At 46.4% G+C, this 26374-nt stretch overlaps 1 protein-coding gene across 2 annotated transcripts in view; it reads right to left on the minus strand.

The window, feature by feature from the left end:
- The window catches only part of ACSL1 (acyl-CoA synthetase long chain family member 1), a 227055-nt gene that overhangs the window by 11265 nt on the left and 189416 nt on the right, over positions 1 to 26374 (minus strand). For both annotated transcript variants that reach the window (XM_033943434.1, XM_033943426.1), the window contains exon 18: positions 17641 to 17784. In XM_033943434.1, coding sequence (XP_033799325.1) covers positions 17641 to 17784 — 144 coding nt within the window. The remainder of the gene's footprint in view (positions 1 to 17640; positions 17785 to 26374) is intronic.

A 26374-nucleotide genomic window follows, 5' to 3' on the forward strand; every position in this document is an offset into this window, starting at 1 on the left:
ACATAGCCAGTCTTCCTGAGAGAGAAGAGGGTATAGGGTGGCAAGAGATAACATCTTGAACTTCTTCTTGACCAGACATTTGTTGAGATCCCTGAGATCTAATATTGGTCTGAGATCTCCGGTCTTTTTGGGTACGAGAAAGTACCGGGAATAAAATCCCAGGCCTTGCTGGTCTTGAGGAACTGGTTCGATGGCATTGAGAAGAAGGAGGGATTGAACCTCCTGAGCGAGGAGGAGGGACTGAGCCTTGTTGGAAGCAGACTCTTTTGGCAGACCTAATGGTGGAGGAGTCTGAAAGTTTAGGGAGTAGCCGTGGGCGATGATAGCAAGTACCCACTGGTCGGAGGTGATTGCTTCCCAGCGAGAAAGAAAAACCTGGAGTCGACCTCCTATGGGCTGAGGTAGAGGACAGGAGGGAGAAAGACTGGCAATGCCCTGGAGAAGAGAGTCAAAAGGGCTGTGTCGGCTTAGGTTGAGGAGCAGGCTTTACAGTAGGCTGTTGTTGCTGACGGGCCTGTTGCTGTTGTTGACGCTGTCTGCGAGGTTGAGGGGGATGAGGCTGAGCCGGTCGAGCAGAAAACCTCCTTTGATATGAAGATTGTTGCCTGAATGGACGAGGAGGAGGAGGTTTCTTCTTGTTTTTCAACAAGGTGTCCCACCTAGTTTCATGGGCGGAGAGCTTTTGCGTGGTGGTATCCATGGACTCCCCAAATAGCTCATCCCCATAGGCAGGGCGCATTGGCAAGCCGGTCCTGGTGGTTTACATCCAGGTCTGAGACACGTAGCCATGCCAACCTTCTCATTGCCACAGACATAGCAGTAGCCCGTGATGTCAGTTCAAAAGTATCATAAATTGAACGGACCATAAACTTTCTGAGTTGCAAAAGACTAGAGGTACATTGCTGAAAAGCAGGAAGTTTACGGTCCAGAATATACTTTTGAAAAGAGGTCACCTGTTGGATGAGATGCTTCAGGTAAAAAGAGAAGTGGAATGCGTAATTACCTGAACGGTTGGCCAACATCGCATTTTGGTAAAGGCGTTTCCCAAATTTATCCATGGCCTTTCCTTCTCTGCCAGGAGGGACAGAGGCGTATACACTAGCTCCTGCAGATTTTTTCAGGGTTGACTCCACCAGCAGAGATTCATGGGGAAGTTGGTGTTTGTCAAATCCTGGAATTGGAATCACTTTATAAAGAGATTCCAGTTTTCTTGGGGCTCCTGGGATCGTCAAAGGAGTTTCCAAATTCTTATAAAAAGTTTCCCTCAAGATGTCATGGAGGGGCAACTTCAAAAACTCTTTAGGAGGTTGGTCAAAATCCAAAGCATCCAGAAATGCCTTGGATTTTTTAGAGTCAGACTCTAAAGGAATAGAAAGGGTGTCTGACATCTCCTTTAAAAATTTGGTAAAGGAGGAGTGCTCTGGCTTAGCAGCAGGATCCTGTACCGATGGATCATCCTCATCAGATAAATAATCTTCCTCGGTACCGAGGGGATCATCAGAGTCGTCCCACAAGTCAGGGTCCCGTACCGATTGGAGACGGCCCTGAGAAAGTGGAGTAGATGTTTCAGTATGCTTAGTCTTGTGTACCGATTTCCCTGAACAGGTGGAAACGGTACCTGGGGAGTGTAGTACGGTACGGGGTTCAGAGAACGGTACCGGGTCAGAAATCGTAGGAGTAGTACGCCGCTTCGGTTCCGCTGACAGAACAGGCATGGACAGAGATTTGTGCGGTGCCGACAAAGTCGATGTCAATAAAAGAGGCTGATCGACAGTCGGCACCGAAGGCTCACTAGGTGCCGACACTGGAAGATTCGGAGTCAACAGAGCCGGGAGCAAGTGTTGGAGTTGCTCCTTAAGTTGGACCTGGAGGATAGAGGCAATGCGCTCATCCAACGTTGGTCCCGATGGCACCGGTACCGGTTTTTTCTTGCTCGGTACCTTTGGTGTCGCTCGACGCTTGGGTGAAGTCGATGCCGATGACGAGGCAGTGACTTCAATGGGAGCGGAGCGCTTACGGGGCCGGCGCTCAGTCTGCAGGACTTGGCTCACTGCATGCTCGACTGGCGGCCCTAGAACAGTAGGAGAAGGCTTCTTAGCCGGCTTACCTACAGGAGTCGACACCGGCGATGTATCTTGCGGTGCCAAGACAGTCGGTGTCGATTTGGAAGAAGTCGTCGACGTCTATACCGGTGTAACTTCCATAGCGGTACCAAAAAGGATCCGCTGTTGAATTTGTCGATTTTTTAACGTTCTTTTTTGTAAAGAACTACAGCGGGTGCAGGTTTCAGCCCTATGGTCCGGACCCAGACACTGCAGGCACCACTTGTGCGGGTCGGAGAGGGATATAGGGCGCGCACACCGCTGACACTTTTTGAAACCCGGTGACGGGGGCATGAATGGAAAAACTGCTGTAGCAAAATCGAAGCCCGAGGCTTCGATGGTGCCAACAGGCCCCGCCGGGGCAGATCGAAAAAAATGAAAAATAAAACGATCTTTTTTTTTTTTTTTACACAAACGAAATAAAGAAAGAAAGAAAAGAAAATATGAAGAGAAAAATACGCGCGAGCGGGAAGGCAAGTGAATAAGAAAAAAATTTTCCAACAGCCGTTGGAAACACGAGTCTTCTTAGCTCCGCGGAATTAAGAAAACTGGGGACTGCGCACCTTCATCGGGCAGGAAGGCACTCGCGCACACGCGGTGCGGCCTAGCTAGAACTTTCTAAAGTTCTTAGAGTGCAATCACTCTAAAATTGTCCGTACCGGGGCTCCGTCGGTGCCGTCACCCATCAGTCAAGAATATGCTGCCTGCTTGTCCTGTGATAACAGGTGTTATCCAAGGACAGCAGGCAGCTATTCTCATTAATGGATGACGTGATCCAACGGAGCCCCGATGCGGACGCCTCACAAGCAGACTTCCTTGAAGAAACTCGAAGCTTCGAGTCGCCCGCACTGCGAATGCGCGAGTGCCTTCCCGCCCAGCATAGGGCGCGTCTCCTCAGTTCAGATAGCTAGCAGAGAAGCCAACCCGGGGAGGTGGGTGGGATGTGAGAATAGCTGCCTGCTGTCCCTGGATAACACTTGTTACGGTAAGTAACTGTGCTTTATCCCAGGACAAGCAGGCAGGTATTCTCACTAATGGGTGACCTCCAAGCTAACCAAAGTAGGATGGTGGGAAAGTTGGCAACTTAGGAGAATAAATTTTGCAATACTGTTTGGCCAAACTGTCCATTCCGTCTGGAAAAAGTATCCAGACAATAATGAGAAGTGAAGGTATGAACCGAGGACCAAGTAGCAGCTTTACAAATTTCCTCAATAGGTGTAGATCTGAGGAAAGCCACAGAAGCTGCCATTGCTCTGACCTTATGGGCTGTGACTTTACTGTGAAGAGGAAATCCAGCCTGGGTATAGCAGAATGAGATACAAGCCGCCATCCAATTGGAGATGGTACGCTTAGAGATAGGACGACCCAACTTGTTCGGATCAAAGGAAACAAAAAGTTGAGGAGCAGTTCTGTGCGGGGTGGTGCGTTCCAAATAGAAAGCCAAAGCACGTTTACAGTCCAGAGTATGAAGAGCTGATTCTCCAGGATGAGAATGAGGCTTTGGAAAAAACACTGGAAGTACAATAAATTGGTTGAGATGAAACTCCGAGACTACTTTAGGAAGGAATTTCGGATGAGTGCGAAGAACCACCTTGTCATGATGGAACACTGTAAAAGGTGGATCCGCAACCAACGCTTGAAGCTCACTGACTCGTCGAGCAGAAGTGAGACCAATGAGAAACACTAAACTAAACTAAACCTTAAGTTTATATACCACATCATCTCCACAGGAGTGGAGCTCGACACAGTTTACAAAGCTAAAAATATAGGAAGAGAGAGGGGAAAGATTTACAAGGGGATATATAAAGAAGGGAAGAAACAGAGGAAGAAATGTTATATGTTAGAGAAAAGCCAGGTTTTCAGTTGTTTTCGGAATAGTTGGAGGGAGCCCTGGTTCCGCAGCAGGATAGTGAGATCGTTCCAGAGGCTTCACACTTGGTGAAGACTCTGGGTGACGAGGCCAGGCTGAAAGGGAGCACTCTGTATTGAAAATGAAGATTTCCCACCTGAAATCTGAGGTATGGATGGGACGCTGGATGGATGGGAATGTGTGGTTAGGCCTCCTTGAGATCCAGAGAGCATACCAGTTGTTCTGCTCGAGGAGGGGATACAGAGATTCTAGGGTCAACATGCAAAACTTTTCTCTGACCAGAAATTTGTTGAGCACCCTGAGATCCAAAATAGGTCGCAGATCGCCCGTCTTCTTTGGAACAAGGAAGTACCGGGAGTAAAAACCCTTGTTCTGTTGAGCCAAAGGAACTGGCTCGATAGCTCGGAGCTGAAGCAAAGCTTGAGCTTCCTGAAGAAGAAGGGCGGTCTGAGTCGAGTTGGAAGGATCTCTCTTGTTGGAGGATGTTCTGGAGGAACTTGATAGAACTGAAGAGAGTATCCCTCCCTGACGATGGAAAGGACCCAGAAGTCGGTGGTAATAGTCGTCCATCGGTGGTAAAAATGACGGAGACAACCTCCGATAGGGGGAAAAACGGGAAATGGCAGAACGACTGAGGAGACGCGCCCTGTGCTGGGCGGGAAGGCACTCGCGCATGCGTGGTGTGGGCGACTCGAAGCTTCGAGTTTCTTCAAGCAAGTCTGCTTGTGAGGCGTCCGCATTGGGGCTCCGTTGGATTACGTCACCCATTAGTGAGAATACCTGCCTCCTTGTCCTGGGATAAGCCCTTTTATGAATCTGGAGACCAATGGATGAGCAGTGAGAGGCTTTCCCTCGACTGGCATGTGAAAAGCTGCAATAGCGCTGAGATGCCTCTGATAGATGTAAATTCAGAATCAAAAAGTGTGGGCAGTGGGCACCCCTGCTTTAACAATTCTTTAGGAGAAAGATCATAATCCAAGTACTCCTTGCTGTATTTGGAATCAGCCTCCAACGAAACATAACGATCATGTGCCATCTGTCGCATAAATCTAGAAAAAGAAAGTTTCTCTGAAGGAGAAGAAGCTCTGGTAGGGGAACGTCTAGATAACCCAGAAACAGAGGAGTCTACATCAGTAGCAGATGGCATTTCAGGCTCAGTATCTCCCAATAAATCTGAATCTCTGAAAGGATGAGGTCGGTGTCGACGGCTTGGTGTCTAAGGTCTCCAAATGTTTGGATTTACTGGAGACTTTGCCTGACCGTACCTGAGTAGCCTCTCGAGATGTGGTCGAGGAGGATCGGTGCCGAAGTAAAATGCTCGAGTCCTGTGTTGAGAATGTCCGCACCAGTGGAGTAGCATTAAGAGGAGTGGTCGATACCGAGAGCAACTCAGGCCGGATTGGTTCCTGGAGGGTCGGTGCTGTGCTTGCTAAAAAGTGAGCCGGTGCCAAGAGGGTAAAATGCTCTCCTAACTCCTCCCTAAGCAGATTGTTAATTTTCTGCTTAACTGCCGGTACCGTTTGCTTCTTTTTGGCCAGTACGGATGACTGATCAACACAGACTTATATTAACTCTAATTAAATCCTGGTGCCTATGGCACAGGGTGACTAAAGTAGGGAAAATCCAGTTATAAATCCTGTGTTTTAGGGTAGCCACTGATCTGGTATAGAGCCTGCATTTCTGTTTAAAATCCTGTGTTTTGGGGTAGCCACTGATCTGGTATAGAGCCTGCATTTCTGTTTAAAATCCTGTGTTTTAGGGTGGTATAGAGCCTATATTTCTGACTTACTAGTTATCAACCAATGTGTCTGCTGATTAGGTGTAGAAGGGAGGGGCTCTGATTTATTACTAAGGTTAAGTACATTATCTTTGGGACAGTGCTGTGAACAAGTCTGCCCTGTGAATTTCTAAAAGCTAAGTTGCTCAGCATTTCATATTCTGCTTTTTTCATTGTTTTTCAGCATTATATCTGCTTAATTTCTCTTCTTCTCCCTGTTTCTTACTTAAAAAAACAAAAAAATAAACCCTTCTCTTTCCTCTGTTAAATCTTATTTCCTCTTCCTTTTCATAGGAATAAAGGTAAGACTTACATTAGCTCTAATTAAATCCTGGTGCCTATGGCACAGAGTGACTAAAGTAGGGAAAATCCTGTTTAAAATCCTGTGTTTTAGGGTGGTATAGAGCCTGCATGTTTGTTTAAAATCCTGTGTTTTGGGGTGGTATAGAGCCTGCATTTTTGTTTAAAATCCTGTGTTTTGGGGTAGCCACCGATTTGGTATAGAACCTGCATTCTTGTTTAAAAATCTGTGTTTTAGGGTAGCTACTGATCTGGTATAGAGCCTGTATTTCTGACTAGTTTTTAGCCATTGTTTTCTGCCGATTAGGTATAGAAGGGAGGGGCTCTGATTTATTACTAAGGTTAACTGCATTATCTTTGGGACAGTGTTGTGAACAAGGCTGCCCTATGAACTTCTAAAAGCTAAGTTGCTCAGCATTTCATATTCTGCTCTTTTCACTGTTTTTCAGCATTATATCTGCTTAATTTCTCTTCTCCTCCTCCCTGTTTTACTTAAAAAAAACAAACACCACAAAAAAATAAACCCTTCTATTTCCTCTGTTAAATCTTATTTTCTCTTTCCCTTCATAGGAATAAGGGTAAGACCTAGTCCCACCCACCCCAGGGACCACTTTTCATATATAGAGACCCAAATAATCAGGACTACTAAAATCAAGTCACTTCACAACCAATCAAGATGACCTTTATTCTATGCAATCACTGTGGTGTTTTAATTCCAAGACACACTATTTGGAGGCTTAAGGTTTGCCCCATCTGTCTTCAACTTGCTAGTATTAAGGAGGAGCTCTGCAAACTTAAACAGGAATTGAATACAATTAAAGCAGCTTCCATCGCTCCACAAAATCATACCAACTTACCACCTCTACCTCAAAGAATAAAACAGCCCAGGAACAAGTGGGTCACAGTAGGCTCAGGAATTCTGTGACATGCAACACAGAAACATTCACCTTAATAATAATAATAATAATAATAATAACTTTATTTTTCTATACCGCCATAGTCAGGTGACTTCTAGGCGGTTCACACTGTAAGAAGGCTGGACATTCAGCGAATAACAAGGTCACAATACAATACAATAAGTCAACATACAATACAAGACAAAACAATGAGTGTATACAACACCGTACAATATAATACAACGAGTCTAAATATAATACAATACAATAAGTCTAAAGACAACACCATACATAAGTCTAATACAGTATCGTACAATGAGTCTAAGTATAATACAATAGTGAAGAGGGGAAAGTTAGAGATTGGGGTTCAATGGGTAATGAGTAACTGAGTATTTCTTTAGAACTTCCATTTGAATTGGAGTACTATGGATAGCGAATATCTGAGTACATGAGGGGCATCTTGAGAAAGAAAGAAAGGCGTTTAAAGGGAGGGGAGTCCTAGTGTGGGAGGGGACGATTTTAGTCCGTGAATTTTTTTTCGAATAGGGCGGTTTTGATCGATTTCACTAATATTACCTCTACAGAATTCCTTCGCTCCATTAGTGCACTGCGATACTCAAGAAAACAGAAGGGAAGTGGGACTGGAACCAATGAAGGTAACTCAAGAGAACAAGCGCACCTTAAGCACAAATAAAAAAAGCCAAAAACAGAAAACTATTACTGTTGGGGGATTCCATTATCAGAGGCATTAACCTTGAACACAAGGCGAGGAGACCAAAATAGTGAAATATCTTCCAGGATCCTCAGCTACCAGGAGTTCCAGGCAAATACAGACTATAATTAAGGAAGAAACTAAGGATTTTAACACTGATGTGGTTATCCATCTGGGAACAAATGACCTGGCCAACAACTCCACACTTGCAGCACAGAAAGCTTTTCGAGAGCTTGGTGAGGGCTTGAAACCTTTTGTAAAGACTAGCTTTTTCTGAAAAACTGCCTGCATATGGAAAGGGAGAGCAAAGAACAGAGGATTTTAATAGATGGCTCAAAGCCTGGTGTCATCAAGAAGGCTTCAGGTACATAGGAGAATGGGGAAATAGATGGAAGGACAAGAAGCTATATTGCACTGATGGGCTACATATTACTACTAACAAATGAAAGAACCTCCCTCACCCCAAGAAGTCTACAAAGATTAGGGAAAAAAGATGAAGTCCAACTCCAAACTAAGCAGAAAATGAAAATAATTCTATAATTTAATTTAAGAGCATTAACCGGACAAGCCCTCAGTCACACAGCAACCTCTGGAAACTCCAGGGAAAAGCTGTCGCGAATTTACACCCAGAAAGGTGTTAACTGCGAAACATCCCCGGGCTTGCTCCGGATAATGTTTGTGGTGCTTAACTAGTGCAAAATGTGCAATGTGTGAAAAAACTCAAATGAAAAAAACACACATTATCAAAATAAAGAAGGAATTCATCTCTTACCCCTAAGCTGGGGGCCAAACTGGAAAGTTAGTGTCCAAATCCAACCAAGCTCAAAAATACACAGGCTGTAAGGACTTAGCTTCTCCGTGTGTAATGGAAATGGTGATCCATAAGCAGTAAATGAAGTGAATGCCATTTCTTTCCTGCTTCATTCACGAACTTGAGTCATCGAGCAGTGCGGTTCCTGAGGAAGGGGGTTTACCCCCGAAACGGTCATTGGTAAGGCCTTGGAGTATTGTGTTCAGTTTTGGAGATCATATCTGGCGAAGGACTTTAAGACTTGAAGCGGTCCAGAGGAGGGCGATGAAAATGATAGGAGGCTTGAGCCAGAAGACGTATGAGGAGAGACTGGAAGCCCTGAATATGTATACCCTAGAGCACAGGTGTCAAAGTCGGTCCTCGAGGGCCGGAATCCAGTCGGGTTTTCAGGATTTCCCCAATGAATATGCATGAGATCTATGTGCATGCACTGCTTTCAATGCATATTCATTGGGGAAATCCTGAAAACCCGACTGGATTACGGCCCTCGAGGAGGGACTTTGACACCCCTGCCCTAGAGGAAAGGAGGGACAGGGGAGATGATTCAGACGTTCAAATACTTGAAGGATATTAATGTAGAACAAAATATTTTCCAGAGAAAGGAAAATGGTAAAACCAGAGGACATAATTTGAGGTTGAGGAGTGGTAGATTCAAAGGCAATGTTAGGAAATTCTACTTTACGGAGAGGGTGGTGGATGCCTGGAATGCGCTCCCGAGAGAGGTAGTGGAGAGTAAAACTGTGACTGAGTTCAAAGAAGCGTGGGATGAACACAGAGGATCTAGAATCAGAAAATAATATTAAATATTGAACTAAGGCCAGTACTGGGCAGACTTGCACGGTCTGTGTCTGTGTATGGCCATTTGGTGGGGGATGGGCTGGGGAGGGCTTCAGTGGCTGGGAGGGTGTAGATGGGCTGGAGTAGGTTTTAACGGAGATTTCGGCAGTTGGAACCCAAGCACAGTACCGGGTAGAGCTTTGGATTCTTGCCCAAAAATAGCTAAGAAAAAAAATTTAAAAATTTAAATTGAATCAGGTTGGGCAGACTGGATGGACCATTCGGGTCTTTATCTGCTGTCATCTACTATGTTACTATGATAAGGCCAAAGAGGAGGCACTCACCAATATCAGAGCCATACAATTACGGGACTTAAGCGAGGTCAGCAGGACTTGACTAACTGCAGCTTCGACCTGCGTCCCGGAAGGGGTAGTGGAAGGCTTCTTAGCCGGCTTACCCAGAGTGAGTTGTGACACTGGAGTTAAAGTTGGTGGATCCACCCTCGGTGTCATCTTGGTCAGTGAGGTCTGTGTCAGAGATGAACTGGGCTTCATGTCCATCGCAGCGCCAAACAGTTGTTTTTGTTGAAGCAACCAATTTTTTTTTTTAGAGTGTGCTTCTGAAGGGATGAGCAGCAGGAGCAGGAGTCGGCACAGTGCTCGGGTCCCCAGACACTGCAAGCACCAGTGGTGAGGGTTGGTTATAGAAATGGCCCGAGCACAGCGACTGTACTTTTTGAAACCATTCGGTGGGCGGGACACGGATGGGAAGACAGCCATTGACAAAATCGAGAAAAAAAAAAAAAAAAGTTTTAATAAAAAAAATAGAATACAAAAACCCGAAAGAACTGTGACAAAAAGTCACAATCCGCAAAAGCGGGAAGGCAAGCGAGAGAAAAAAAAAATTCAATAGGTGTTGAAAAACATCTTTCTAGCTCTGCAGAAACTAGAAAACTGAGGGACCGCGCGCCTACATCAGGCGGGAAATCATTCGCGCATGCGCAGTGCGGGCTAATCGTAAACTTTCGGAGCTTAAATCGGCGACGTCATCCATCAGTAAGAATATGCTGCCTGCTTGTCCTGGGATAAAGGCCATGAGCACATTTAGAATAGAAAAATAAATGCGGTCAGGTACTGTGTTTCTTCTATGGCAAACCTGGAACAAGTTTAGCCTGTTGAGGTCAGAAATAGAGGTGGTGAGAACCTCCAGGAGAAGAAAATAAGATGCCTCCTGCTCATTCTTTATCCCCACTCCTTCACTTGCTTCTGGGTTTACCTGGGGTACTTCACCTACCAATACTGGTAAAGTACCCCAGGTAAATCCAAGACAGTTTGCTCTTTTCCTTCCATGGATTCTGACAGGTACTTAAAATATATATTGGTTACTATTAACAGAGTATAAGAAAACAGTATGGTATGGTACTGGGGTAGATAGACCTTTGGTCTGTCCCAGTATGGCTAGCCTTATGTTCTCATCGCAGCCTCATGTGGTTCCTATACTCAGTACAAAGTGCAGAGAGGAGCAGTTTCCCCTCCTGTCAGTGATGCACACTCATGCTGTAATTATGAAGGTAATTTTTTTTAATCCCCCCTCTAGGTAAAATATTGGGAGGCAGAGTTGTCAGAACTGGCTGCCTGTTGCTTTGGGATCTGAAGGAGAGAGGGAGGGAAGGGTCGTCATGACCAGCTACCAGTTGCTTTGGGGGCCAGAAGGGGAGATTTGTGACTGCCACTGATGTTTCAGGGGCTGGAGGAAGGAAGGGAAAGAGGGGGGGGGGTTTGGGTCAAGAGCATGACTTTGGAGGTTGTCTGATGAGGGCGGGAGATTTTTTGCTGGCAATTTTTTTGCCAGTTGGTTGAGAGTGCCAGTTAGTTGAATACCAGTTAACTGGTATTCTACTGTACAGTGCGTGAGAATGCTTGAAATAATCTCACATTCACTATGGGAAGTCCAAGGGAAATGTAGAATCTACATAAAATGTTTGTAGTCTTCAACTTCACTAAAACCCCACTGTAGTGGCATGGACCACTAAGTAACCATGATTAGCTTTATAAATGTCTTTGCAGCTTTGTACATTTCTGCTGTTGAATTCAGAAAGATAGCATATGAAAATTTTTAGTTTGTAGATTAATAAAGCTATTTGAAAGCATAATAGTATTCTAAAAGAAATGCCAACAATACTTTGTGAAACCTGTTTTTGAGTCAGTAACAGCCATGACTTCTTTACATTAAGCATCAATTTTGTTTTCTGCACATTGGGATGATGCAGATTACTGAAATGTGTGGCCCCATCAGTTTAACAAATACAGCTGGCCTTTGGAGTAACATGATCTAGTCAATTTTTCTGTTTTGCTTACCCAAAGCATTTTAGTTTTTGGAATCAAGCTTTAGTTTATTGCTTCACATCTATTTCCAAACACCAGTTTCCATATTTAAGTGATTTTCTGGTAAAGTAAGATGCTAAATGTGTTGATGAAATACTTTCTGGAATAAGCATTTGTCTATTGATAGGCTCAGGAGTAATCTGAAGAAATAATTTTTTTTATAGAAAGGGTGTTAGATGCATGGAACAGTCTCCCGGTAGAGGTGGTGGAGACACTGTCTGATTTCAAGAAAGCATGAGATAGACACATAGGATCTCATAGAGAGGAAGAGATAATGGTTACTGCAGATGCCCAGACTGGATGGGCCATTTGGCCTTTATCTGCCATCATGTTTCTATGTTAAAGGGTTCACAACCCCACAACAGTTTGTGTGATGTATAAGTGTAGGAACTACAGGAGGACATGAAGGGGAATGTGTAGTTTTAGGGATGCCAGATCACTGTTGATGTCCAAAAAATTATATAAAAATCTGGCATGGTTATGTTTTACTGTCACTAGGGTTACCATATGGGACAGATTGAGACATCCAGGTTTTACTTCCATTGCTTTCAACCTGGATGACTCAATCCATCCTCCTTTTTCTAGAGCCATATAGTAATAATAATAATAACAACTTTATTTTTCTATACCACCATAGTCAAACTGACTTCTAGGCCGTTCACATAGAAAGAAGGCTGGACAATCAGCGAATTATACAATGCAAGAAGAAGGAAGTTACATAATAATTAGGGGAGCATCGGGAAGGAATACATGAGAGAAAGAAATTACCTAATACATTGGGGTAATAAAGGGAAGAATATCTGAGAGAGGTCATCTGATTAGGCGAGGAATTTGTCAAATAGAACGGTTTTAATTGATTTTCGGAATGTGTTGTAGGTCTGTCTGGCTTTGTTTATGTGGTTTCCCAGCCAGGATTCCTGTCTGTTTGCTTGGAACGTGAAGGTTCTGTCTAGGAAGGATTTGTATTTGCAGCCTGTGATCTTTGGGTATGCAAAGATGTTTTTGTTTCTGGTTGTACGTGTGGGGTTGTGCAGAGTGAAGTGTGTTTGTAGGTAGGAAGGTGCTAGGCCCCAGACTTGTTTGTAACAGATACATGCAAATTTGAACAGTATTCGCGCCTCCATTGGTAGTCAGTGTAATTTTTTGTAATAGGGGCTGATGTGGTCTTTTTTCTTCAATCCGGAGATCAAGCGAACTGCAGTGTTTTGCATTAATCTTAATTTTTGTACTGTTTTTTTGGGGATATCCAGGTAGACGATGTTGCAGTAATCTAGGGTAGATAGGATCAGCGATTGCACCAGTAATCTAAAGGATGTTGTATCAAAGTATTTTTTGATAGTTCTTAGCTTCCACATCGTGTAAAAGCATTTCTTCACCAGTAGGTTTGTGTGGTCAGCCATGGTTAGGTGAGTATCTAAAGTGATACCCAGTATTTTTATGGTTTTGGAGATTAGGTATTCATGGTCGTTTATTTTTAACAATGATTTCGTTATTTTGTCGTTGGGGCTTGACAAAAAGATTTGTTTTCTCTGTGTTCAGTTTTAGTTTGAAGCTGGTGGTCCATTTTTCAATTTCTATTATAGTGTGTGAGTTATCTATAGTTTCATTTGTGATGTCAGTTATGGGGATTAGGATGATTATGTCTGCGTATATGTAGTGCTTTAGGTTTAATTTTTGTAGTAGATGACCTAAGGGTGTGAGGTAGATGTTGAATAATGTGGGAGATAGAGGGGAGCCTTGGGGCACCCCTGATGGGTTTTTCCATGGGTTGGAGTAATTTCCGTTGCTGTTTACTCGGTAGGATCTTTTTGTTAGGAATTCTTGGTAGCCGATTTAGATAGTAACCCTGTCACTATCTAAATCAGCTCTGCAGAAAACACAGGCATCCATCTAGCTGGCCCACAGTCTACCCATTTATTAATTTATTGGGATTTATTAGCCGCCTTCATGGAGGAGATTCACCCAGTGGTTTACAATACATTGAATAGTAAGCAGGTAAGAACATAAGAAGTTGCCTCCGCTGAGGCAGACCATAGGTCCATCTTGCCCAGCGGTCCGCTCCCGCGGCGGCCCATCAGACCTATTGCCTGAGTAATGGTCTATACCTATCTATACACCTCAATCCCTTTTTCTTCTAGGAATCTATTCAAACCTTCTTTGAAACCATTTAATGTTTTCTTGTCTACAACAGCCTCTGGAAGCGCGTTCCATGTATCCACCACCCTCTGAGTGAAAAAGAACTTCCTAGCGTTTGTTCTAAACCTGTCCCCTTTCAATTTCTCCGAGTGCCCCCTTGTACTTGTGGTGCCTCATAATTTGAAAAATCTGTCCCTGTCTACTTTTTCTATGCCCTTCAGGATCTTGAAGGTTTCTATCATGTCTCCTCTAAGTCTCTGCTTTTCCAGGGAGAAAAGTCCCAACTGCTTCAATCTGTCGGTATATGGGAGATTTTCCATTCCCTTTATCAGTTTAGTTGCTCTTCTTTGTACTCCCTCAAGTACCGCCATGTCTTTCTTGAGGTACAGCGACCAGTACTGGACACAGTACTCCAGATGCGGCTGCACCATTGCACGATACAGCGGCATGATGACTTCCTTCATCCTGGTCGTAATACCCTTCTTAATGATACCCAACATTGTTTGCTTTCCTTGAGGCCGTGGCGCATTGCGCTGATGCCTTCAGTGTTGCGTCTACCATCACTCCCAGGTCTCTCTCCAGGTTACTGACCCCTAGTGGTGTTCCCATTTTGTATGTGAACATCGGGTTCTTTTTCCCCACGTGCATGACCTTGCATTTCCCTATGTTGAAGCTCATTTGCCATTTTTCGGCCCACTTTTCCAGCTGCGTTAGATCCTTTTGGAGATCTTCGCAGTCTTCCCTGGTTTGAGCCCTGCTGTATAGTTTGGTGTCATCTGCAAATTTAATTTCACACTTGGTTCCCGCCTCTAGGTCGTTTATGTAGATATTGAACAGGAGCGGTCCCAGCACCGACCCCTGCGGAACTCCGCTCGTGACCTCTTTCCAGTCTGAGTAGTGGCCCTCTGCTTCCTGTTTGCCAGCCAGTTTTTGATCCATCGGTGGACCTCCCCTTGTACCCCGTGGTTCCATACCTTCTTAAGCAGTCTCTCATGTGGTACCTTGTCGAAGGCTTTTTGGAAGTCAAGGTAAATGATGTCTATAGATTCCCCTTTATCCACCTGGCTGTTCACCCCCTCAAAGAAGTACAATAAGTTTGTGAGGCATGACCTACCCTTGCAGAAGCCATGTTGACTCGGTTTTAGCTGCCCATTGTTTTCGATGTGTTCACAGATGCTGTCTTTAATCAGTGCCTCCATCATCTTTCCCGGGACTGAGGTCAGGCTCACCGGCCTGTAGTTTCCTGGGTCTTCCCTTGCGCCCTTCTTGAAGATGGGCTTGACATTTGCTATTTTCCAATCCTCCGGGATTTCCCCCTCTGTCCTAATCTAATCTTTGGTTTATATACCGGGTCATCTCTGGCAGGCTCACAATCTTAACTGTGATACCTGGGGCAATGGAGGGTTAGGTGATTTGCCCAGGGTCACAGAGCAGGGTGTAATCAAACAACCTCACAATGCTGAGGCAGCAGTTCTAACCACTAAGTCACTCCTCCCCTCATTTGTTCTCACTGCAAAAGGTATATCCTAACTACTAGTTATTAAGCAAAACCACTCACAACTGCTCCCCTTATCTAAGAGGTTTTGATTTTTATCCAAGCACACATACTTCAAATGGCATGGAATAGGAACTGGGGTATGAACCAACCAAAAAGCTTTGAAATGTGAATAACCACTAATACTAGCGACTGCTTGATACCTAAACATCCAGCTTCCCAAATGTCATGATGCGAGATCATGTGATCAAATGCAATAGGACTATTAGTTATGTAAAACCTTAATCCATGCCATCCCCTTACCCATGCTTTACCCTCAAGCCAGGCTACCTGAACTACCAAAGCTAACAAAGTCTGTTGCCGCGATTAAGTTTTAGGTCCCCATGACTTCATCACTAACCTTTTGTATGTAGATGCTATAGGGAAGGGGAGTGTAGCACAGTGGTTAAAGCTACTGTCTCAGCACCCTGAAGTTTGCAACACAAAATGAGGAAAAAGGTAAGCTGTAGTCAATCATGATATCTTAAAGCAGATACAGCAAAATTTGAATAATACTCTTGCCACCAAAGGCAGCCAATGAAGTAAACAATAATATGGACTAATATAGTTCTTTTTTAAATCAAAAGTCAATCGAACAGCTGTATTATGAATTATCCTTAATTTCCTTATAATTTTTCTGGTTGCTCCTAAATAGATAATGTTACAATTGTCTAAAACAGATAAAACTAATGCCTGCACCAATAATCTGAACGATAAAGGATCAAGATTTCCACAATGTAAAAAAGCATTTTTGTACCACTAAGTTCGTGTATTCTGCTACTGTTAAATGTCGGTCTAGTGTGACTCCCAGAATTTTGATAGATTTAATAATCAGGTAGTCATTTCAATTTAAGATGAAGCAATGAGTTTTGTTATTTTGTCGTTGGGACTAGCCAAGAAAAGTTTGGTCTTTTCCATAGAGTTTCAGTTTGAAATTTATTGTCAACTGTTCTATCTGAGTCATAATAGAAGATATCTGGTTTAAAATTTCAGAGGTAAAATTATTTAGAGGGATTAAAATAGAAATGTCATCTATGTATATAAAATTTTACATTTAAACTCTGTAATAAATATCCTAAAGGGGAATGTAGATGTTGAATCAGGTAGGCGATAGCGGAGAACCTTGGGGCACACCGGATGGGTTGCTCCATGAATGAGAGCAGTTACTCCTATAGTGCTCCCATAGTGCTCCCTCCTCGCCCACTTTCAAGACATCAGCAAAATAAGGCTGTGTCCTAGTTTCCCTTGAACCTTGTGTGGCTGCACAAAGCTAGCTATGGCCCTGTTTGCAGCATTCATCTCAATGGACAAGGTCAGACAAATCACACAGCTTTAAGGATGCAATTCAACTGGGACTGACCAAAACGTCTCAAGCCTGGAACTGTGTAATTTGGAATCTATGGCATTTCCTCTTCTGAAGGGCTGCTGTGATCAGGCCTTTTCTCAGGATTCTGTTCAGTAGATTCCCCCCATGGCCTACATACCCCAAGTTAGCCCTGAAGTGAAAAGTAGGTTGTTTTCCATTATCAGTTTAACCTGCTAATCTCTCCTATTCTACAATAAATACCATAGGTCACCTTGTATACCCACCTTTCTGAAACAATGCGTAAGACCCCAACCCATCTAACTCTTTCCTGAAGCTGGTGATGTGTGGAATTGGCCCCTTGTAGAGAAAACCTGTCAATTTATACAACCTGAAGCTTCATTTACCCCTTTTTTCTACAAGTTTCTTCACTTGGCTAAACATATTTAAACTGTTAAGTCTCAACTTGTCTCTGCAGATCCTGTGCTATTTTGGTAGCTTCTCAGCCACTTTCAGTTATATGGCTTCAGACCTTTAGCCTCCAGATTTAGGCAAAGATATCAGGTGCCAACATCTTTCTATACACACCAGCAGCTCCTGCCTCATTCTGATTTTCTATCTTAAAAGCAGCAGTCATCTCTTTTTCTGATTTCTCAAGTGTATTACAAGCATCTATGCCAAAAATGCCAAGCATAGTCCCAGTCTCTGAATCACTTTGGTCTACTCTTCAGGGTGTACAGTCAAACTGCCTCCTAATCCTTCTGCCATGTCATGCAGATGTGCCGAGTCAAGATACATCCACAGAGGCACAGCAACACTTTCAAATGCCCAAGTATTACAGTAATACTAGGCCTAATAGCACTACAGATTGTGTGTGGTTTCAAAACAAAACACAATTTTGACAGTTAAGTCACAGCTGCTAGCTATCAGCTATCTTTCATAGACTATCCATAAAGATGGCTTTTGCTTCTGTTGCTATAAACAGAAAGGGTTACCAGGATTAGATGCAAGAAAAAAAACAAAACAAAACAAGCTTACCTGTAAGCTATCCCCATGGACAAAGATCTGAGCCACAGGTTCACTCCTCAAATAAACATTTTCTATTTTCTCCGGTGCTATGTACTCTCCTTGAGCCAGTTTGAATATATGCTTTTTTCGGTCAATTATCTTCAGACAACCATTCTATAAGAGAAGGAATTTATACATTTTTATAGTACCAAGATTTGCATGGCTAGTAATTTGTGGAGATGGATGGCACTAAAGGCTTTAGGCAAATCACTATTTTATGTAACCAGAGAGTTATGTCTAAGCAAGATAAGGCAAACCAATATCTAGGTTATAATAAATAAAAGCTTTGATCTCAAAAGGAGAAATTAAGTTCTTACCTGCTAATTTTCTTTTTCCGTTAGCCTCTAGACCAATACAGTTCTTTACTGATGGGCAATATCTCACGGTTACCAACAGGTGGAGACAGACCAAAAAGCAATGTTACTTACCGTAACAGTTGTTATCCAGGGACAGCAGGCAGCTATTCTCACTAGTGGGGTGATGTCATCAGACAGAGCCCCGGTACGGACGTCTCACAAGCACGTGTTGCTTGTAGAAACTTAAAGTTTCTAGATGCCCGCACCGCGCATGCGCCGGTGCCTTCCTACCCGGAGATCCGGGCGTGTCTCCTCAGTTCAGGTAGCTAGCCTGAGAAGCCAACCCAGGGGAGGTGGGTGGGACGTGAGAATAGCTGCCTGCTGTCCCTGGATAACAACTGTTACGGTAAGTAACATTGCTTTATCCTAGGACAAGCAGGCAGGTATTCTCACTAGTGGGTGACCTCCAAGCTAACCTCAGTGGGATGGAGGGGGAGTTGGCGACTTAAGAGAATAAATTTTTCAATACTGTTTGGCCAAACTGTCCATCCCGTCTGGAGAGGGTATCCAGACAATAATGTGAGGTGAATGTGTGAACCGAGGACCAGGTGGCAGCCTTGCAAATTTCCTCGATTGGTGTTGATCTGAGGAATGCTACTGAGGCTGCCCTTGCTCTGACCTTATGGGCTGTGACCTTACAAGGAAGTGATAATCCAGCCTGGGCATAGCAGAAAGAGATACAAGCCGCCATCCAATTAGAGATGGTGCGCTTTGATACGGGTCTTCCCAACTTGTTAGGATCGAAGGAGACAAAAAGTTGAGGAGTGGTTCTGTGTGGCTTGGTGCGATCCAGGTAGAAAGCCAAGGCACGTTTACAGTCTAGAGTGTGAAGGGCCGATTCTCCGTGGTGAGAATGAGGCTTAGGGAAGAATACTGGAAGTACAATGGATTGGTTGAGATGAAATTCGGAGACCACCTTAGGCAGGAATTTCGGGTGAGTGCGGAGGACCACCTTGTCATGGTGGAATACTGTGAATGGTGGATCCGCCATCAATGCCTGGAGTTCGCTGACTCTGCGAGCGGACGTAAGGGCTACAAGGAAAAGCACTTTCCAGGTGAGATACTTCAGAGGGGCCCTGTTGAGTGGTTCAAACGGGGGCTTCATGAGGTGGGAAAGGACTACATTGAGATCCCAAACTACTGGGGGTGGTTTGAGAGGAGGGTTAACATGAAAGAGCCCTTTCATAAATCTGGCGACCACCGGATGGGCCGAGAGGGGTTTCCCTTGTAGAGGCTGGTGGAACGCCGCAATAGCGCTCAGGTGGACTCGTATGGATGTGGACTTGAGCCCAGATTGAGATAGGTGTAGGAGATAGTCCAGCACGGAGGATAAGGAAGCTCGCTGAGGTTCCTTTGACTTAGAAACACACCATGAGGAGAATCTGGTCCATTTCTGGGAGTAGCATTGTCGAGTGGCGGGCTTCCTGGAAGCTTCCAAGACCTCCCTCACTTCTTGTGAGAATTGGTGAGGGGTTACGTTGAGAGGAACCAAGCTGTCAGGTGGAGAGACTGCAGGTTGGGATGAAGTAGTGATCCTTGATGTTGAGTAAGTAGTGAAGGAAACACTGGAAGTGGTACTGGTTCCCTGCTGCTGAGTTGAAGTAGGAGGGAGAACCAAGGTTGTCTGGGCCACCGAGGGGTTATTAGAATCATGGTGGCCCGTTCGAGTTTCAGCTTGACCAGAGTCTTCTGGATCAGCGGGAATGGTGGGAACGCATATAGAAATCGTTTCCCCCAGTTCAGTAGAAAAGCATCTGCCTCGAGGCGATGAGGAGTGTAGATCCTGGAGCAAAACTGAGGCAGTTTGGCGTTGTGGGGAGCCGCAAAGAGGTCTATCTGAGGCGTCCCCCATTGCGTGAAGATTTGGTGAAGGGGGCTGGAATGGAGAGTCCATTCGTGCGGTTGTAGCAGACGGCTTAGTTTGTCTGCTAAGACGTTGTTCTCCCCCTGGATGTATACTGCTCTGAGTAGGGCGTTGTGGCGCACCGCCCAGTCCCAGACTCGTAGAGCTTCCTGGCAAAGGAGGACCGAGCCCGTGCCTCCTTGCTTGTTGATATAATACATGGCGGTCTGATTGTCTGTGCGAATGAGGATTACCATGTCGTGGAGTAGGTGTTAGAAAGCTTGGAGCGCATTGAAGATGGCTCTGAGTTCCAGTAGATTGATTTGGTGTAGTCTTTCCGCACTGGTCCAGAATCCTTGGGTGCGGAGACCCTCCAGGTGGGCCCCCCATGCGTAATTCGACGAATCGGTTGTGAGAACTTTCTGATGGGGGGGAGAGTGCATCAGCAAACCTCTGGATAGATTCGAAGAGGTCATCCACCAAAGTAGAGACTGCCGAAGAGCAGGTGTGACTAAGATGCGTTTGGATAGTGGTTCGGACGTCTGATTCCACTGTGATGCCAGGGTCCACTGGGGGATCCTGAGGTGGAGTCTGGCAAAGGGTGTCACATGTACTGTGGAGGCCATATGGCCCAGGAGCACCATCAGTTGTCTCGCCGGTAGGGTTTGGCGAGTAGCCACCGACTGGCAGAGATGAAGAAGAGACTCCATGCGTTGCCGAGGCAGGAATGCTCGGAGTCGGGTGGTGTCCAGGACCGCTCCGATGAAGGGGAGGGACTGGGTGGGTTGTAGATGAGACTTGGAGAAGTTGATCTCGAAGCCCAAATTCTGGAGGAAGTAGGTTGTAGCCAAGGCCGCTGAAGTGACCTCTGGGGCTGACGGGGCCTTGATGAGCCAGTCGTCGAGGTATGGGAACACCTGTAGACCCCTGTCCCGGAGTGCTGCGGCCACTACCACCAGGCACTTTGTGAAGACTCTGGGGGACGAAGATAGGCCGAATGGTAGCACTCGATACTGTAGGTGCAGATTTCCCACCCGAAATCTGAGGAACTTTCGGGAGGCCGGGTGAATGGGGATGTGAGTGTAGGCCTCCTTGAGATCCAGGGAGCATAACCAGTCGTTCTGCTCGAGGAGGGGGTATAGAGAAGCCAAAGTCAACATGCGAAACTTCTCTTTGACCAGGAACTTGTTGAGGGCCCGAAGGTCTAAAATGGGTCGCAGGTCGCCCGTTTTCTTCGGGACGAGGAAGTACCGGGAGTAAAACCCTCGGTTCAATTGGTCTGACGGGACCGGCTCGACAGCCCGAAGCTGAAGTAAGGTTTGGACTTCCTGAAGAAGAAGGGCGGTCTGCGTCGAGCTTGAAGGATACTCTCTTGGAGGATGGTCCCGGGGGACCCGGTGGAATTGAAGAGAGTATCCTTCTCTTATGATGGTGAGGACCCATAGGTCCGTGGTTATGGCCTCCCATCGATGGTAAAAAAGATGGAGGCGGCCCCCTATGGGAGAGGCCGAGGTTATGCTCCCGGGAGGGGCGTCAAAAGGGCTGGGGAGCCTTAGGTACAGCCGGTGGCTGAAGTTTTTGCTGAGACTTCTGGGGAGGTTGTCTCTTCGCAGGCTGTCTCGCAGCAGGCGTTTGTCTGGGCATGTAACGCCGCTGGTAAATCAGGGGTGGCCTGGAAGGTCGAGACTGTTGAGGTTTGGGTTTGGGCCGCAGGATGGATTGAAAGGATTTTTCATGATCCGACAGCTTCTTGGTAACAGTTTCGATAGACTCATCGAACAGGTCAGCTCCAGCACATGGTACGTTGGCGAGTCTGTCCTGTAGGTTGGGATCCATATCGATAGTACGGAGCCATGCCAGGCGACGCATAGCTACCGCGCTTGCGGCGGCGCGTGCCGAGAGTTCGAATGCATCGAAGGAGGATTGCATCAGCTGGAGGCGTAATTGGGAGAGGGAGGCTACCACTTCCTCGAACTCGAATCGAGCTTGGTTGTCTATGAACGGAGTGAACTTGCGGAGCACCGGCAAGAAGAACTCCAGATAGGAAGAGAAAAAGAAGTTGTAGTTTAGCACCCGTGACGCCATCATGGAGTTTTGGTAGAATTTTCTACCAAATTTGTCCATCGTTCTCCCCTCTCGGCCCGGCGGTACAGAGGCGTAGACCTGGGAGGGATGAGAGCGTTTAAGGGAGGACTCGACCAGTAGGGATTGGTGGGAGAGTTGAGGGCCCTCGAACCCTTTATGGTGCACGATGCGGTATCGAGCATCGAGTTTGCTGGGGATCGCCGGTATGGAATACGGTGTTTCGAAGCACTGCATGAAGGTCTGGTCCAGTAATTTATGCAAGGGGAGCCGAAGCGATTCCGTTGGAGGGTTAGGTAAATGCATGGTGTCCAGATACTCTTTGGAGTATCGGGAGCCCGTGTCAAGGGTCACATCCAGATCATCCGCCATTTGTCGGAGGAATGATGAGAAGGACAATTGTTCCGCCAGCGTTGGTCTGTGGGACAGGCTGGAGGAGGAGGAGGCCTCCAGGTCCGTGGACATCGGGGAGTGACAAGGAGAATCGGGCACCGGTGTCTCCTCGTACTCCGGGCCCCTCGGAGGGGACACCTCTGATGAGGAGTATCCCCTACGTTGCAGTTTTTTCTGCGGTGACACCTCCGAATGGCGTGAGGAGTGCCAGGATGAGTGTCTCGATCGGTGCCCGTCTCGGTGGCGGGACGGGGATCGGGATCGTCTGTGCATCGCATGGTCTCCCGAGGCCCCCAAGTGGATAGGGCTGGAAGCGGTGGATCGCAACTGGGTTTGCGATGCGGGTTCTTGCGATGCTACCCAAGTCTGGTAAGGAGTACGGAAGAACTCTTCCTGACTATGCCCAGGGCTTCGAGTATCGATCGGAGGTCTGGTCCCATGTTGGCGCGGAGGCGTAATGGGTTCTAATGGCGGCATATCGGTAAGCGAGGCTTGCCGCGTGGGCATCGCCGCCCTCCCCCGTTCGTCGTCGTCGGTTGTCGAGGTCGAACGGTGTGGGGGAGGGGGAGGGGGCGGACCGCCCCTTTGGACCGGTACCGGGAGGTCACCCTGTATGGCAGCGATGAGCCCGGGTCCGATGGTCTGCATGAGCTCAACGAATTGAGCTTCCAGCACGGACCGTAGCGAAGCCGATAAGGAGGGATCCGCACCGAAAGGGGGTCCTCCTGCACGGACATCGCGCTCCTTCGAGGCCGAGTGCTTCTGCTTAGTAGCTTTCGGCACTTTGATGACCATTGGTGGCACTGTGGAAGGAAGAGGTACCTGAACCGAGGAGACCGGGGCAGGCACCGACGTCGAGCTCGTGGATGGTGTCGGGGTGAGCGATGCCGGTTTCACCACACTCGATGCAGGAGGGGTCGATGCCGGTTTCGCCCGAACCGGGGAGGTATCAGATGAAGTGGAGGCTGAGGGATCCTTAGCTGCGTCCATCTTGAACATCGATTCCCACAATAGGCAACGCCGCTTGAATGAGCGTGCCGTAAGGGTAGAGCAAGGCCTGCACGATTTCGGGATGTGGTCAGGGCCCAAACACTGCAAACAGCGCCAGTGAGGGTCCGTGAGTGAAATCGCGCGTTGGCACTTGCTGCACTTTTTAAACCTGGTGATTGGCCGGGACATAGGCCGGAAAATCTCCGCCGCGAGGTCGAAGCCAGTGGGCCTGAGCCACGTGGCCGGCCCGTTCGACCCGCCGGAGGAAATAATCTTCTTTTTTTTTTTTACCGAAAAAGAAAAGAACTGTTAACTGTAATTAAAAGAAAGCGAAAACGCGGACAAGGAAGGCAAATTTAACTGAATTCAGCTAGCGCATGATGAAGTTGAACTTCTCAGCTCCGCGGAAAAGAAAGAACTGAGGAGACACGCCCGGATCTCCGGGTAGGAAGGCACCGGCGCATGCGCGGTGCGGGCATCTAGAAACTTTAAGTTTCTACAAGCAACACGTGCTTGTGAGACGTCCGTACCGGGGCTCTGTCTGATGACATCACCCCACTAGTGAGAATACCTGCCTGCTTGTCCTGGGATAACTTGGTTGTATATTAGCTGAGGCTCCCCCCTCCTAAACCAGTCTGCCGAATAGCCAAGCAGAACTAAGAAAATAAACTAACTTGTAAACAGTGATAACACTATGAACAGGAGAATAAACAACAAACATTGTAATGCTGTTAGAAAATGCATAGAACTAAAACATGCAGTGAAAAATGTCAGCTGAGCCATAGCCACTGTTCTTGTATCTCCCTGGCCCTAGAAAAATACTAGAACCCACAGAAAAGCAAAATCTTTACACGAACAAAAAATCACAATCACTGCAGAAAGACAGGGTGGGGAACTGTACCGGTCTAGAGGCTAAAAGAAAATTAGCAGGTAAGAACCTAATTTCTCCTTTTGAGATCAAAGCTTTTATCTATTATAAACCTAGATATTTTATCTAGATATAACCTAGATCCTTCTGTATCTCCTTCAAGACTGGTACAGTTCTTTACTGATGGGACATACTTAAGCAGTACCCAAAAAGGGTGGAACCCCCAAAGAGCCGACATCAGAACATGCTCACCGAACACGCCTGAACGTCCACACAGTAGTGTCTGACAAAGGAATGCAGAGAAGACCAAACTGCAGCCTTACAAATATCCACTGGAGGCACAAGAGAAGACTCAGCCCAAGAAGCTGCCTGACTGAGTGGAATGAACCTTGAGAAATTCTAGAACAGGCTTTTTCTGAAGATATGCAGAAGCAATAGGCTCCTTAATCCACCGCACAATGGTAGCCTTGGAAGCGCCATCCCCCTTACGAGGACCCGCTAGGACAAAAATGATCAGATTTCCTGAATTCCTGGGTCTGCTGAACACAAGAGTGAAGGACCCGGCAGATATCCAATTTGTGCAACCGTTTCTGCTCTGAAGAGCCCTCCCGACTTCCCAACACCGGGAGGACTATGGACTGATTGACAAGAAGAAGTGAAACGCGTCTTGCAGAAGTAATGGCCACCAAAAAGCACTCTTTAAACTAAACTAAGCCTTAGGTTTATATACCGCATCTTCTCCACGGGAGTGGAGCTCGACACGGTTTACAAAGTTTAAAAAAACATATGGGAAGAGAGAAGAGAAAGAGTTTACAAAGCATAAAAAGAGGGGATGTAATCAGGAGAAGAGATGTTATATGCTAGAGAAAAGGTTTTCAGTTGTTTTCGGAATAGTTGGAGGGAGCCCAGATTCCGCAGCGGGACAGTGAGATCGTTCCAGAGACCTGTGATTTTGGAGAGGAGGGATCTACCCAGTTTACCTGCGTAAGAGTAAGGTCCTTCAACGAGCAGGCACTCAAAGGCTCAAAAGGTGGGTGCACCAGCACAACAAGACCAAATTAAGATCCCAAGATGAAACAAGATGGTCGAAAGGGAGGCTTTAGCAACTTGGCCGCTCGCAAGAAACAAACTTCAGGAATGGCAGTCAAACACTGACTCCTTAACCCAAGAAAGGAAGACAAGCCCGCAAACTGAACCCAGAGAGAAGACCAAGCCAGGCCCCTGTCTAGGCCATCCAGCAAGAACTCCAAGATGTTAGGCACAGAAGCCCGAAGAGACCACTCCACGTGCAACACACCACTCCTCAACTAGAAGCCAAACTCACACATAAGCCTGAGAAGTGGAAAGTCTCTGGGACTCCAAAAGAGTGGAAATCACCTTATCTGAATAACCCTTCTTACCTAGGTGTGCCCTTTCAAGAGCCAAGCCATTAAGACAAAATGGACCTGGATCAAACATTGGAATGAGGCCCAGAGTCAGAAGATCGGTCAAGAGAGGCAGTGGCAGAGGATCCGCCACCAGATGAACCAGATCTGTGTATCACGGATGCCTGGGCCAGTCCAAGGCCACCAGGATCACGAGGCAGGAATGCCAAACAACGTGAAGCAGAACTCTGGCCAAAGGGCCACGGAGGAAAAACATACAGAAGACCTTCCGTCGGCCAGGCCTGAACTAGAGCATCCAGCCCCTCAGCTTGAACATCACTGTGACGACTGAATAAGTGGGGTGTTTTATCATTGATACTCGTGGCTGACCCCAAATCTGCACTATTAACCGGAAGGCCGCAGGACTGAGACACCATACTCTGGGATCTCGTATGCGACGACTGAGGAAGTCCGCTTGCACATTTTCTACTCCTGCTATGTGCAAAGCCAAGACGTCCAGCAGATGAGACTCTGCCCATACCATGAGCAGAGCTGCTTCTTGCACCACCAGACAACTCTTAGTGCCCCCATGATGATTGACAGAGACCACCGCCATGAAATTGTCCAAGAGAACCCAGACCGACTTGCCCATCAATAAGGATTGGAATGCTAAACACCAAACAGATGTCTCTGGTCTCCAGAACATTTATCGACCAAAATTTCTCCTCTGGGTACCAACTGCCCTGCACAGAGCGACAGACACACTGAGCTCCCCAGTCAAGAAGAATGGTGTCCGTGAGAAACACCA

The sequence above is a fragment of the Geotrypetes seraphini genome, chromosome 1, assembly GCF_902459505.1.
Source record: "Geotrypetes seraphini chromosome 1, aGeoSer1.1, whole genome shotgun sequence".
Classification (NCBI taxonomy): Eukaryota; Metazoa; Chordata; class Amphibia; order Gymnophiona; family Dermophiidae; genus Geotrypetes; species Geotrypetes seraphini.